The sequence below is a fragment of the Habropoda laboriosa genome, unplaced genomic scaffold (assembly GCF_001263275.1).
Source record: "Habropoda laboriosa isolate 0110345459 unplaced genomic scaffold, ASM126327v1 scaffold143, whole genome shotgun sequence".
Lineage (NCBI taxonomy): Eukaryota > Metazoa > Arthropoda > Insecta > Hymenoptera > Apidae > Habropoda > Habropoda laboriosa.
The window spans coordinates 2,172,474-2,186,273 of record NW_017100404.1 but is presented as its reverse complement, the minus strand read 5'-3'; the positions used below and the strand labels follow the sequence as shown (position 1 = coordinate 2,186,273).

Below are 13,800 nucleotides of genomic sequence, written 5' to 3'. Positions count from 1 at the left end.
ATTTCAATAGCCAATTCCTTATGTGGGAGCTGTTGAAGGTGGTTTAGTACCTGGAAAAATGGTTAAAATACAAGGAAAAGTTCCTCCAGATGCTGTGCGCTTTGCTGTGAATTATCAATTAGGACCTACATTAAATCCAAGAGATGATATAGCCATTCATGTTTCACCACGTTTCTCAGATGGATTTATTACTAGAAATCACATCGTATCAATGACTTGGGGAATGGAAGAAAATGAAGGTCCTATGTGGATACAACCTGGTCAAGAATTTGAGATGATTCTATTATGTGATCATACATGTTACAAGATTGCTATAAATGGCAGACATTTTACTGAATTTGTTCATCGACTACCATATGAAAAAGTTACACATCTGGTTATTGATGGTGATGTAGATGTGAATTCCATTTTATATGAGAATGTTCCTGTTGATCCACCTCGTTCTCCTAGAGCTGTACCTACACCAGATGTACCTGCTGCTAATTTTGGACCACCACGTAATTAAACATTTTACATTTGTTTTTAATGATAAAGTAAATACATTAATAATGCATATTGATAGTTTTTAAAGTAATTTGATTAAGTTGTTGTATGGTAAATTTTATATAATTGTAGAACCTGGTGGATTATATCCTACAATAGGTCCACAAACACCATCAGGTGGATATGGTCCACCCCCAGGTCCTGGTTATGGTCCACCACCTCCAGGTCCTGGTTATGGTCCACCACCTCCAGGTCCTGGTTATGGACCTCCACCTGATGCATATGGAGGACCTGGTTATAATCCTGCAGGGCCATATGGGTATCAACCTGGATATCAAAAAGCTGAAGAAGAAGATACATTTGGTGCTACTTTAAGTAAACTTGGTTTAGCAGTAGGGGGAGCATACTTGCTACATGTATAAAAATTTAACAATTAAAAATATTTTATACTTTAACTTTTGGAAATAATGATATGTAACAGTATGTCGAATTTTCAGAAAAAGACACAAGAAAATGCTGAAAAGGATAATGAAAAATCAGATGCTTCTAAATCAAAAACAGAAAGTGAAGGTGGTTTGGGAAATCTTGGATCTCTTGGTGCAGCTTTAGCAAGCAGCTTAGTAAGCAATGCTTTAAGTAACTCACAGGCACAGCAAGGCTATCCTCCTCAACAATCAGGTGGCAGTGGTGTATTAGGCTCTATTCTTGGAGCATTAGGTATTATGATGCATATCTCATGTTTTGAAGATAAGAAATTTTATTGAATTAAGAAATGAATTGTTACATTTCTACTTGTTTCCTAATTAAAGCTTTTGATATAGTAATTTGTTCATAAATAATGATTTAAATTAGAAAAGTCGAATGAAATGTTGGAATGTTGGATGATGACATAGATGACATCATCTATTATGAACTATGTTTAATGTGCTAAATAAGGTGGTGGTGGTGGTAATAATGCAGCACCACCTCCTCCAAGTCAGCCAAGTGACCCATTGAAAGGAGCCTTAGGATCTATTCTTGGTGGTGTTCTTGGAGGTGGTGGACACCAGCAACCAAATTATCAACCTTCAGGAGGTTATGGAAATTATCAACCTTCTAGTGGATATGCTAGCCAACAACCAAATTCAGGTTCAGATCTTTTGTCTGGAATAGGTTCTGCAATTGGTTCTTCTTTGCTTAGTTCTGCTTTAGATGGTCTTAGCAACAAGCGTGGTACAGAAGTAAGTATTAGTTATTATAAGAATTGTAAAAATATAAATTTCATCATTTCATTATATATTTATTTTTACACATGTAGAAGTCTCGTGGAGGGGATCATGCACCACCTCCACCATCTTATACACCAAGTGTTCCACCCCCTGCACAACCCCCTGCATCTTCTGATAATACTTCTGCTTCAGGACATAAATTAACAGCAGATGAAATTTCAAAAGGCCTAGGTTTGGATGACTAATGTAAGTTCAAATAAAAATCCAAATATATAAAGATAAATATATATATATGCAATGAAAGTTTTATGCTCTCTAATTATTAACAGCTGTAGGAAGCTGAAATATTGCACTGCATTAGGGATGTTTAATGTAAAGGTCAGCTAATTATAATATTTCAGTATATTGTATCAAAAAATATAATGCAAGCTGCTTGAATTTCATGTCAATGAAATTAATATTTTTGTATATAGATTATTTATTTAAAACAAATCCGTTCCAATCAAAGCTTTTACAAACTATTACATATCTTAAATAAAAATGGTAAACAAAATAGAGAAAAATATCTATGATATAACCTTGTCATTTATTTTGTTTTCTTAATATATAGAGATTATTCACAAAGAATAATAATCCTATTCTTGGTTGAGTATTTCCGTTGATGAACTTGTTTCCAATATAAAACTAAGTTTTTTCTGTAATGCAATAAAATGGAACTAAATATTTGTAATTTATGAATAAAGTTTCTTTGCTTATAATAAACTTACATCTGTTTCGGATTTTAATGCTCGAAGTTCTTCCTTCTTTTTTCGATTAAAGAAGCCAATTTTAATAAGTGCTAGTATTAGCAGTATTAGTAATAAAATTCCTGAAGTAATTGATAAAACTACAATCCAGGCTGCAATTTGTTCGGTTATTGGTGAACCCAGAAACATTGTAGCAACAGAGGTACTATCAGGTTTATGTTCAATTTTTTGGGTAATATTATGTGGTTCTACAATATTAACATTTCCATTAGATAGGAAAAATATAATATCTTTTCCTTCCATCATTTTTACTATAATAAAAAATCAAAAGGAAATTAAAAGTGTTTTAATATTTTGCGGAAATTTAAATTATGTTAAAGTGTTAAGAGAACCTTACATTTAAAATCGAATAAATAAAAATCCAATATAAGTGAAAGTTTAGCAACAGATGAAGAACTTAAGAAGGGACCTAGTTTGCACTTAATATATGTACATTTTACATTAGTATTTGTGCAATTAATATAGATTGATCTATTTTCAGGTGGCAAATTTGTTGAAACATTGGCATCCATTGTAAACTTTTTCTGTGTATACAATTCAGTATATGTAGAAGAAATGTTAGGTTTATTGATTAAGGAAGTTGAAAGTGTAGAGTTTACGTATGTGCAATGAAATTGTTGACCATCCATATAATTAATTGTATGATTTATGTTAATAATCTGTATATCTCCTGTAGAATGTTTCCAAATTGTTGGAATACTAATTGTTAATATAACTTCATTAATTGGACTAACTCCAAATTTTTGAATTTCATAAATGTGTTGAAATTGAACACTGTTCAAGTTTTCATCTTTATCTTCGAGAAAATATGAATATAGGTCATCTTGAGCTTTCCTAGTAAATAATATACAACAAATAATTACAAAGGACAGAAATTAGTCTGTGAATGAGTGAAAGGATACTAACCCTGCTATTGCTATATCAACATCAGTATCAAAATATATAGTTAAAACTTGTGTGTTGTAGAATGAATTATTTTCTTCACTTTGTGTACTAAAATTGGTCCATAGTTTTACATGATCAATATCAAACCGAACTTTACTCATATCCAAATCTAACATTAATTTTTTCTGATAGAAAAATGAAATTGTCATTTTTTTTATTCAAGGATCTCCAATATTTGTAGAATATACTTACATTTTCTCTAAGTGGATTTCCAAGATCACATATCACTTCTAAAGTATTATTTATGAAAATGTTTTCCATACATGCAGGTGGTACACTTGCTAATGATAATATTTCTGGTATGTATATGTTTATTTTGGCTTGATATGCAGGTTCACCATAATTAAAAACATCTAGTATAAATTTAGTAGCAAATGTTGAACCAATGATGTACCTGTTATCAGCCTTTAAATTTGTTGAAAGTAATATTTTAACATCTGGTGTACAAATATCATCTTCCCCACAGTCTGTAGCAAATGGCAACTTTATTAAATCTTCAGTTTTAGAATGAAATTGATTTATGACTGCGCAAGATGTACAGAAAAGATTTGGTTTCATTTTTTGATCATTTATATTTAAATCTTCTTCCAAAGCAATTGATGCAGATATTTCAATGGGATCTATAATATTTTGGATATTTTCCTACCAAAATTAAACAGGTAAAGTATAATGGTTTCTTTTCAAGAAGGAAATATTCTTTTCATTTTACCTTTAAATGTATTTTCAGTTCATTGCATGAATTTTTAAGTTTATATAAAGTATCATGAAATTTATGATCATTATTTTTTTCTTCACCATAATAAGCTCTTCTATATGTTTCATCTATTTTTACAGATTTAACAACTCCTAAACATTATTTAATTTGTTAAAGATGATATTTAAGAATGTTCATATATGTAAATTTGTTACATACTTACGAAGATATTTAGGAACATGTATTCCATCATAAAATGCACACACATTAATAAGAAAAATAGTAGAATTTATTAATATTTTGTTACTTTCATTATAAAATAATTTTAGTGTTACTCTAACAACAGGCTTAGATTTTATTAAAATTGTTTGTTCAGATAAAAAAGATCCAACAGCAATGTCAGGATATTTATCGTGATTTATATCACGAGGTTCCGCAATTGATATTCCAAATCCACGGATATTATTTCCAAATTGTTTGCCAATTATTTTTTGACTATAATGTTTAAGTAATCCATTACTATTGCCATTAAAAATATATATTGCACCAGTTTCTTCTTCATAGGGTGCACCAACAGCAATATCATCATAGCTATCATAATCAATATCTCCCAAACAAGTTATGGCAGAACCAAATTTACTTCCAGGTACCTTCCCTTCAAATGATCGTTTCTCAAAAATTTCCTATAGTTGATATTTAAAATTAACATGCATATTATGTTACATATCAGATTGTTAGAAAGATGTTGACCAAAATATAAGATTTTTGTCAATTATATTAAAAATTATGCATACATCATACAAGGCAATAAAGACATATATGCGACCTTCGTCCATATTGTTTGACCAAAGCGGTGCTCCAACAATTAATTCATCTTTATCACCACCATTAAGATTACATGATGCTAAAGCAGCGCCAAAGTATTCACCATGCTGTTCACCCCTTAAAAACTTTTTCAGTATCAATTTAGTAGTACTGTTATTCGAAAAAGTAAACATAATTACATTTCCATACAAATTTGAAGCTCTTGGAGCACTAGAAGCAAACCACAATTCCCCTTTTGTAAAATAACCAGATGTTACTGCATAGCCTAAATGAAGTATAAATTATTGTTTTACATACACAAATATATTGAAAATAGATTTTTGATTTAGGGTGCAAATATTATAATTTTGAAATTCTAAAGTCAAAGATCTTTTTTTTTCAATAAAACTTTATTTTTACCATTCTTGTTTTATTAAAGAAGATGGAAGTTTTGTATTTATGTAACATACAAGTTACTTATTTGCATTTTTGTAAGAAACTACCCTTTTAAAAATTGTATGTTTTAGAAAATATATATGGAAATATTTAATTATTAATTACCTACATAACTAAAATATATAATTAATGCTAAAGATAAATTATTTACCAAAATAATCATTTGAGTGAATACTTCCTTCATTTCCAATGGAGGGAATTATAGTTTGCATTTGACCATAAATTGGTTTTGTAACTAATAAAGGTGTGCCTTTCCAATTAAATATGCCAGGACTACCTAATATTAGGTTTGATTTTAATTCATCAGATGTCATATGCACAGAAAAGCCTGCTTGCCCCATTCCATAATTATAAATATACATTTCATTTGTAAAATGAACAGCTTTTCCAAGGTTTGAAAGTGGTAAAATTTGATTTTCAATTTCTTTTTCAAAAGATGAAATATTGTTGACTAATGACCAATAACAAATGCCATTCATGTACCAGTTAGGTTTATTTCTATTTATCACATTATTCTTCCATCGTGGACCACAAATCTATTTATAAATTTAATTGATTAAAAGTATGTTCTTAGGAAAAAATCTATGAAAAAATAAATACAAATTTAATATACCACAATTCTAGGATTGGTTTTATTTTCTAGAGCAATTGTTGCACCAATCCATGCATTATCCTTAATTTGATATATGTCTGAATATTGTTTGTACCAACCATTTCCAGTTTTATCAATAATCCATTCTTTACATGTGTCATTAACTGGACATTGATATACAGTACCTGGTTCAATTACACCTTGCACTGCACTTGTATTTGCTCTAGGAGCACCTACAAGTAATATGGAATTTTCTCCACTTGTATAAAGGGCAACAGAATACCCAAAATAACTTCCCCGTTGATTATTCAAAATTATAGGAACACTAAACACTTTAGCATTATCAACATCTAAATTGTAGGCTAGTGTACTGTATTTTAAAATTACAAATATAAAACCAGAAAACCATATACTAAATTTAATTGATAAAGTTAAGTATAACATTTTGAATGATTAAATGTTAGTGAAATCACAGGTCACAGAATATTACATCTACTATTTCCAAAACTTTGAAATAACTGAGGTTTTATACTCATGGGAAGGAAGTGTATATATCTACAAACCACAATGACATCATAAAGGCATTGATTAATATTTGTATTTCATACATGTTGGTTTTCCAATAAAATTAAAATCAAAATTGTATTTGATATTAAATAAAATAGAACTATACAAAATTATTGGATAATAAGTTAATACATAAATTTAAGTAGTTCTTTTCTTTATTTGTTATAAGTTAATAAAGACATGTAAATGCAGAATTAAATAATGTAATATTCTTAATTTGTTTTCAAAGCTAAACATATAAGAAAAAAATGTATACCAATTTATTGTTTTATTATTTTCCATCACACTTACAAACCATGTCAACAATACACATTAGCTGAGTCGCTTATTATAGCTAATGCAGCATTAATTTACCTATATTTCTCAGCGGTGTTCTGCTGTAGTTTCGATTACATACGATTTAATGGTCATATCCAAACATGTTTATCTTGTAATAATAAATCGATTTCTAAACAATTGAAATGTCAGTCAGTAATAATTTTAAACACTTGAGATTACTAAATTCGTAACCCTTTGTACCAATTATAAAATATTTTGTGATTAGATCACGATCAAAATCATTTTTAAATATAGTGAAAAAAGATTTATTTCGCTGGAACAGTCTTGCATCGTAAGAGATTCCAATAAAATGTAGGATACATATGAAGATAACAGAAAAATAATAAAGTCTAAAAGAAGATAGAAAAAACCGACCATATTCACGTGTGAACAAACTTAGTATTATAAAAATATACTTCAAGGAATCACAGATTCATTATGTACAAAAGGAAAGGGATTAAAAGGTTGAAGGTAACAGGAGCTTAATCGGAAGAATCAGTTGTAGTTGAATTGTAGTTAGATCGATTACGATAGCTCCTTCTTGCTACATCCACTTTTTTTCTAAAGTACTCTAGATTTTTTAGTTTTTGCTCATGATCTGAACTTTCTACATCATTTTGATCTTTCTGTGCTGGTTCACTATTCTTCTCAGATGTAGATACCCCTGATGTAATACCACTATCAGGAGTGGAAGGAACTTTGCTTGATTTGTTCACTGGAGTTGATGGACCATCTTCTTTAACTGTTATTGTGTCATTAACACCACTAAAATAAATCTTCCAGTTCGGTGTTTTCTTCTTCGTATCATAATCAATTTTTTGCCGTTTACTTTTATTTTTAGCAGTATCATTTTTTAAGCTACTTTTATATTTCTTATGTTTTCTTCTGTGAACTTTTGTTGAAGTATCAGAATCAGTTTTTGAATGTTTTCGTTTACTAGAAACATCATTATCCTCTGAACTGCTACTACTATAATTTGAATGTTTTGCATCACTCTCAATAGCATTTACAACTTTACAAAGATCATATCGTGATCTTCTAGAAACTACACCAGAACTGGTACTAGGCTGAGTTGTGTCAACAGGTTGTTCATCACTATCAGAGTCACTATTAATATGTAACACCGCACATTTTCTTCTAGCCCGATTTCTTCTTTCAGAAATTTTGTCATGTTTTCTCTTTACACCTTCTAATTTTGATTTTGGTTCAGACCTACACTTAACTTGTGCATTGTCCCCATCACTAGCAGAACCAGATGCAGATGGTTCTAATACTGCAGCAGAAGCATTATTTGCCGGTGCACCACAATCTACAGCTGCGAGTCTCTTCAATTTTTCTCTCCGACATGCTATAAGTCGTGTTATGCGATTCGAAGGTCTTTCAGTAGGTATTTCATTTCCAGGGGATTCATCAGACGCCAATATTACTGCAGATTCTAAAATATTTAACATCAATTGTTGACCAGATGATGTAGTATCTATAAAATGTTTCATTTAAATGTGTGATAATTTTTGTTATTATTGCAATATAAAATCTTGACTTATAAAACATACCGTCTGAATCTGTTGTACTACAAATAATTCTAGGTAGAGGACTGCTTTCATGATCACTTGGTAGTGGTGACATATCTTCAGAGCTCCAGCCTTCAACTTCACGTTGTACCAATGAATCAAAAAACGCCATCATCCTTGAATCTTCTCTTGTTGATTGATGACTATAATCATGTGTCATGAATTGACCAGTACGTAATACTAATCCAATATATTCATCATGTGTATATACTTTACGTCGTATCTCTTGTCTTCCTTCATTTCTCTGAAGTACAGATATAAAAGTGATAACATCAATTATTAAAATAAATACTTAAATCAATATAATATATGTATTACCGTTAATCCACCGAAGCAGTTACTTCCTACAGGAAATGGACTCCAAATCTTAATAAGTTTTTCCACTCCAGATGAAGCAAAAATACAACTAGCTTGATTGTATCGTACTTGATTAACAATAGATCTATGGCCACGTAATATCATGTGTGCAGAATTTACCCACTTCACATCATCAGGAGGAATTTTCCACATATATAAATTAAAATCGTCAGAACCTTAAAATCAGACATTAAAATATATGAGGTATTGCATGAATAATATGTATCATTTTACTCTGTACATGTAATGAAGGTGTTAAATAAATGGAATAAATAAATAAAAGAAATATATATTAGTAGCATATAGTGAAATTCATACTAATTATAATATTACTCACCAGAAAGGACATATTCATCATTATCTCCAGCAAAACAGCATGACTTCATTGTGCAACTATTATAATATCCCGGATGGTCAAATTGACATAAGTGAGTAGAAGAACCTACAGCATAAAGTACAGGGGGCAATCTTCTTCTCAAAGCTAACAATCTGTTACCTGCTGCATTGAATCTAACATTCATACAACTCTGGACTGAATTTTCATTTCCATAACGTAATACAGGCCTACAAATACAACAGAAACATTGTTATTTGAATGAAAATTTCTTATATCATTACTGAAATTACTTACTCCAAAGGTTTTCTCACATCCCACATGCTAATACCCTCTTTGGCATTGGCAGTAGCAAGCATCCTAGGTTCTGTTGGATTAAACATTACACAGTGAAAAGCAGTTGAATACTGTGCCAAACAAAAAGTTTCCATAGCACTGGACCCACGGATGTCATAAATTAAAACTCTTCCATCATCACAAGCACTTGCAAATACATTGTCATTATGTGGATGTACTGACAATCCGTAAACAGGTTTGTCATGCAAAAAGAAATTCACAACATCTCCCCTGTATTAAAATAGAAGTAATTGTTTAATCATATATGATTACATCTGAGGTAGCATGATATAAAGGTATTCATACGTTCGCAAATCATGAACAATAACTTGATCATCATTTCCAGCAGAAAATATTTTTGTTTTACTACTGTCATAACCAAGGGAAAAGATGTTGCTGATGTGTTGAGCTTTCATTACTGCAGGTTTACCCACACCTTGTATTGCCTGTTCCACTTTCCATAATAAAACTCTTCTATCATCGCCACCTATCAAATTAATAATAAAATAACTTTATATTATGTTACACCTTTATATCAATAATTAATTTAATACATGAAAAAAATACGCATTTAGGAAATGATACATAAAAAAATATGTATTTTATCAATTATGCAATTAATTGAAATACCAAACGGCTAATACTAAACTTATACTAAACTTAATTGAAAAACCTAAACGGCTTCAATTTTCCGTCGATTTTTAATTGTCTAAGTCGACGGGCATAGTACCGTATAAGACGAAACAAATTAAGTACATTATTAGCTTCTTACCGGAAACAAGAAGATCCCCTTGATTCGAAAATTCAATCGCATTAACGCATCCATAATGTGATAGTAGATCCTTCCTGAACAAATTTTTGGAGGTTTCGAATCTAGTATTAACGAGACGTTTGCAGTGATCGACTTTGTCGTCGATTTGTCTCGCGAAGAGATACGAAAGCGGACTACAATTGGAAGGACGAGCCATTTCTTCTTTATAGATACTGATATGTATACGAAAACGGATAGAACCGTCGTCTTCAACCTTCGTCCCTTTCTTCCATGTATCCTGTAACTAACGCCCGTATTCTCTTCTTTGGTTAAGATCCTTTACGCACCTCGAGATTCTAAGATTATCTCGCGTAATTATAAAAGCAGGGAAACCTACGGAATAGAGAAATTTGTGGCGCAATCAAATTCACGGGATTGTTATAGGTTGCAACTATTATAAGTTTTGCCGTGGACGATCTTATATTTATTCTGTGACAGACGTGTCGCGAGTGTACGCCTCACAGACTCACACAAACATAGGCTACACGAGGCGCGTATCACGCACCAACGCACTGCTGAACGCAGTCAATGTACGTAGGTATCTACATACACACAGGCGTTTCAGCCCACCAGAGTAGATTGTCTTACTCGAGCACGATCAGCTGATCGCTATTCAGCGGCCTCACGTTGCGGTAACTTTACTAATCTTTTTCTTTTGATATCTCATTGGTATCTTTAATACATATATCTTTAACTACATTTAATTGCATCAAATTAAAATAATCCCTTTGTGTATTCCGACCACCTATTATTTTTTATCCCTACGTGCAAGTGTCACCCGTAATCACTGCTTAAACTTAGAAAAACAAGAAATATGGATACCGGCGCCACGTTGCGTATCTCACGTGTACTTCTCACTGGACCCCCTGGTAAGTCCGCGACTTTTAAAAATTACAAAGTGTTCCAAAAATCACCCATTACTAGCTTCTATATACCCTCCATCAGAAAATACTTTACATTTTTGTTTTGTTACAATTTATTAATAATTTAAATCGCTAACATATGAAATTGTGCAATTTCAACAGCAGTATATAATTAACATGGAAGATAAAGAATATATGTAATTTAATATCCCTATGTTCTTAGTTAATTTTTAAATTGTTTATTGCAAACGAAGATTTATAAATTCATTCAAATTGAAATTGTCATAGGTATAGGAAAAACTACATTATGCAAAAAGTTAGCTTCAATGATGAAGGAACAAAATTATAAATTTGATGGGTTTTATACTGAGGAAGTACGAGATCAAAGTGGTAGTAGGATTGGGTTTGATGTTGTGCTTGCAAAAAATCCTGAGGAAAAATCTATATTGGCACGAACTGAGTTAGTATCAATACATAATTATATAAAATTTAATTTTTTTTATGTCTGAGACAATACTACTTGCAAACAGAAATGTAATAAACCAGTCACAGTGCTCTAAGTATAAAGTTGGAAGCTATCATGTGTTTCTTAGTGATTTTGAAGCAGCAGCATTACCTGTTTTTGGCTCAAATACAGTAAGCATGTTATTTTTGTGTTACATACATATTTATCGTTGTAAATAAGCCACTAATTTTGTATTGTTTATAGGATGTATTAATTATAGATGAAATCGGTAAAATGGAGCTGTTTAGCCAAAAATTTCACAATGAAATAGAGAAATTATTTTTTAAAAGTTCAAGCAAACCTTTTATAATTGCAACAATACCACAAATGCATAAAATACCGCAACGATATTTATCATTATTTCAAAAACTTCAGGCAGATAAAAGGTGTAAAGTTATAACCGTGAATCGTCAAAACCGAGACACTCTGTCAGAAGAAATTTTTCAAATCATTTCATAAGGTATAACTTCACTGTTTTAAGAAAAACAATATAAATTTTAAATACATTATAAACATCGTTTATTATTAACAAAAAAACAAAATGTTAGATCAAAGAAATCCTTCCAATCACGTTAGGTTTGTAAAAAAGTAGTCATCACAAATAACGTGATAAATAGTGACTGGCTGGAAAATTGTACTACATAGTCATGCTAGATCGCATATGTATTAGATATTTTCATAATAATCATTGTTCCGTCGAAACCACCATTATTCATTAAAGAATAAATTAAAAGAATAATAGGTGTGTTCATTATATGTTCAGCACCTTACGCAAGTATTAGAATATAAGTTAATCTGTTGAGATCTTTGAGATCATTTATTCAGCTTGTGCGTGAACACTAACATCTTTAATGAATAAGGTGGTTTAATTGAGGGTACAAAATAGAAATGTTCTTTTTACGTTATTTCATTACAATGAAACAAATTACTAATGAGGCATTATTCTTATCATAGATAAGAAAATTTGATACAGTTGTTTGCCAGTTTTCAAAACAAGCAAACCCTTTCATTTTTGTACCCATCAATATTATACCTTCATTGCACTTATTATAATACAGAAGATTTTCTTGTTCCTAGAAAGAATACAGTATTTTATTGTTTTGGAGAAGCCTAAGCGTTTCTCACCTTCTCCATTTCAGTATCAAATATATTACGCACACTTTGATTGGGCTACTCGTATTCAGTTATTGTTATTCATTTATTTATCAACAGTACCTAGGGTGTTCCACTAGCACATGTATTTTAGTAGAGAATTAGCATATACCATTGGCCTTACATTTGGATGAGGCTGAAGAAGAAATACACTCATGTAATGTAATTAAAACTTACAAATGTTATAAGTTAATTTTAACATACCGCTCCTTCATATGATGTGAAATGGGGCTCCATATCTTTACCATTAAGTGTGATAAAAGCACCTTGGTTACCCACAGTATCACTAAAAATAGAAAATAAAATTAATATGTAATGTGACTGTTTTAAGATTTATTGATTTTATGAAATTTAAGTGGTTCATATATGTTTATATACCAATAATTTGGAGCAGAGAATACAGTGATACATTTTCCATCATGACCAACTTCATATCCTTCATTTTTCACTTCATGACTCCTTATAATATAATCAAGATTGTTCATAGCAAGGAAATTTTGTGTAACATCAGGTCCAAATTGAACACCAACACCTCTTTTACTAGGTGCTCTTCCTGGTTGAGGTTGTGGGTCTGACCATAATAATTCACACATTAATCCTTCTTCTGGTGGTTGTCTATTTCTGTCAATTTCTCGGATTTCTTTTAACGTAACGTCATCTCTTGAAAATAAACCGCCATGCATTACCTAAGAAATTCATAAAAATATATATGATTTATATATAAAACATTATACAATTATGTAAATTATTTAACAACACTTGTGTAAATAGTAAGGTAAACTTACAAGTACTCTGTTGTTAAGAGAGTGGGCAAGAGGAAGCCAATTATAAACCTCTGTAAATAATTCTGCCATTTGAGCAGAATATTTTACTTTGACTTCACCATCAAATCCATACATCTGATTCATTGTGATAGATTCATGATTACCTATATAACATAGTTTACTGTGAATGTGTATCATACATCAGTAATATATATGGATTAATAAAAATATACA

General features: G+C 30.8%; 5 protein-coding genes across 5 annotated transcripts in view; 2 read left to right on the top strand and 3 right to left on the bottom strand.

Annotated features, from left to right (window-relative positions):
• LOC108575345 (galectin-9-like) overlaps positions 1 to 1,937 on the top strand; it is a 2,379-nt gene extending 442 nt beyond the window's left edge. The window contains exons 2-6 of the mRNA XM_017938112.1: positions 11 to 497; positions 616 to 899; positions 981 to 1,200; positions 1,420 to 1,703; positions 1,781 to 1,937. Of these exons, the coding sequence (XP_017793601.1) occupies positions 11 to 497; positions 616 to 899; positions 981 to 1,200; positions 1,420 to 1,703; positions 1,781 to 1,936 (1,431 nt within the window). The 3' untranslated portion in view covers position 1,937. The remainder of the gene's footprint in view (positions 1 to 10; positions 498 to 615; positions 900 to 980; positions 1,201 to 1,419; positions 1,704 to 1,780) is intronic.
• Positions 1,938 to 2,326: 389 nt separating this feature from the next.
• On the bottom strand, positions 2,327 to 6,598 carry LOC108575331 (integrin alpha-8-like). Its single transcript, XM_017938096.1, has 12 exons — positions 6,552 to 6,598; positions 6,010 to 6,400; positions 5,548 to 5,932; positions 4,931 to 5,226; positions 4,360 to 4,819; positions 4,152 to 4,288; positions 3,635 to 4,084; positions 3,404 to 3,567; positions 3,097 to 3,331; positions 2,835 to 3,021; positions 2,459 to 2,748; positions 2,327 to 2,386 (listed from the first exon to the last, which is right to left on the bottom strand). Exons 1-12 carry the CDS (start codon positions 6,596 to 6,598, stop codon positions 2,327 to 2,329), a joined length of 3,102 nt encoding a protein of 1,033 aa, XP_017793585.1.
• Positions 6,599 to 7,355: 757 nt separating this feature from the next.
• On the bottom strand, positions 7,356 to 10,442 carry LOC108575344 (DDB1- and CUL4-associated factor 5). Its single transcript, XM_017938111.1, has 7 exons — positions 10,244 to 10,442; positions 9,778 to 9,958; positions 9,433 to 9,702; positions 9,139 to 9,365; positions 8,763 to 8,977; positions 8,427 to 8,688; positions 7,356 to 8,350 (listed from the first exon to the last, which is right to left on the bottom strand). Exons 1-7 carry the CDS (start codon positions 10,437 to 10,439, stop codon positions 7,356 to 7,358), a joined length of 2,346 nt encoding a protein of 781 aa, XP_017793600.1. The 5' UTR covers positions 10,440 to 10,442.
• A 621-nt stretch (positions 10,443 to 11,063) lies between these two features.
• LOC108575346 (nucleoside-triphosphatase THEP1) lies at positions 11,064 to 12,109 on the top strand. The gene is made up of 4 exons (XM_017938114.1): positions 11,064 to 11,151; positions 11,434 to 11,605; positions 11,676 to 11,781; positions 11,855 to 12,109. The coding sequence occupies exons 1-4, from the start codon at positions 11,097 to 11,099 to the stop codon at positions 12,107 to 12,109; spliced, it is 588 nt and encodes a 195-aa protein (XP_017793603.1). The 5' UTR covers positions 11,064 to 11,096.
• A 500-nt stretch (positions 12,110 to 12,609) lies between these two features.
• Positions 12,610 to 13,800, bottom strand: part of LOC108575356 (serine/threonine-protein phosphatase 5) — a 2,819-nt gene continuing 1,628 nt past the window's right edge. Inside the window, exons 4-7 of the mRNA XM_017938128.1 lie at positions 13,588 to 13,747; positions 13,181 to 13,488; positions 13,007 to 13,088; positions 12,610 to 12,938 (exon numbers count right to left, since the gene is read on the bottom strand). Of these exons, the coding sequence (XP_017793617.1) occupies positions 12,879 to 12,938; positions 13,007 to 13,088; positions 13,181 to 13,488; positions 13,588 to 13,747 (610 nt within the window). The 3' untranslated portion in view covers positions 12,610 to 12,878. The remainder of the gene's footprint in view (positions 12,939 to 13,006; positions 13,089 to 13,180; positions 13,489 to 13,587; positions 13,748 to 13,800) is intronic.

Coding starts and splice junctions, on each gene's coding strand:
- LOC108575346 (XM_017938114.1), top strand. CDS start 11,097: ATGGATACCGGCGCCACGTTGCGTATCTCACGTGTACTTCTCACTGGA. Junction 11,152..11,433: donor ACTTCTCACTGGACCCCCTG/GTAAGTCCGCGA, acceptor AAATTGTCATAG/GTATAGGAAAAACTACATTA. Junction 11,606..11,675: donor TCTATATTGGCACGAACTGA/GTTAGTATCAAT, acceptor ACTTGCAAACAG/AAATGTAATAAACCAGTCAC.
- LOC108575331 (XM_017938096.1), bottom strand. CDS start 6,598: ATGTATGAAATACAAATATTAATCAATGCCTTTATGATGTCATTGTG. Junction 6,401..6,551: donor GCCTTTATGATGTCATTGTG/GTTTGTAGATAT, acceptor AATTAAATTTAG/TATATGGTTTTCTGGTTTTA. Junction 2,749..2,834: donor TTATTTATTCGATTTTAAAT/GTAAGGTTCTCT, acceptor TTTTTATTATAG/TAAAAATGATGGAAGGAAAA.
- LOC108575344 (XM_017938111.1), bottom strand. CDS start 10,439: ATGGCTCGTCCTTCCAATTGTAGTCCGCTTTCGTATCTCTTCGCGAGA. Junction 8,978..9,138: donor TGATGAATATGTCCTTTCTG/GTGAGTAATATT, acceptor TCTGATTTTAAG/GTTCTGACGATTTTAATTTA. Junction 8,689..8,762: donor ACTGCTTCGGTGGATTAACG/GTAATACATATA, acceptor TCTGTACTTCAG/AGAAATGAAGGAAGACAAGA.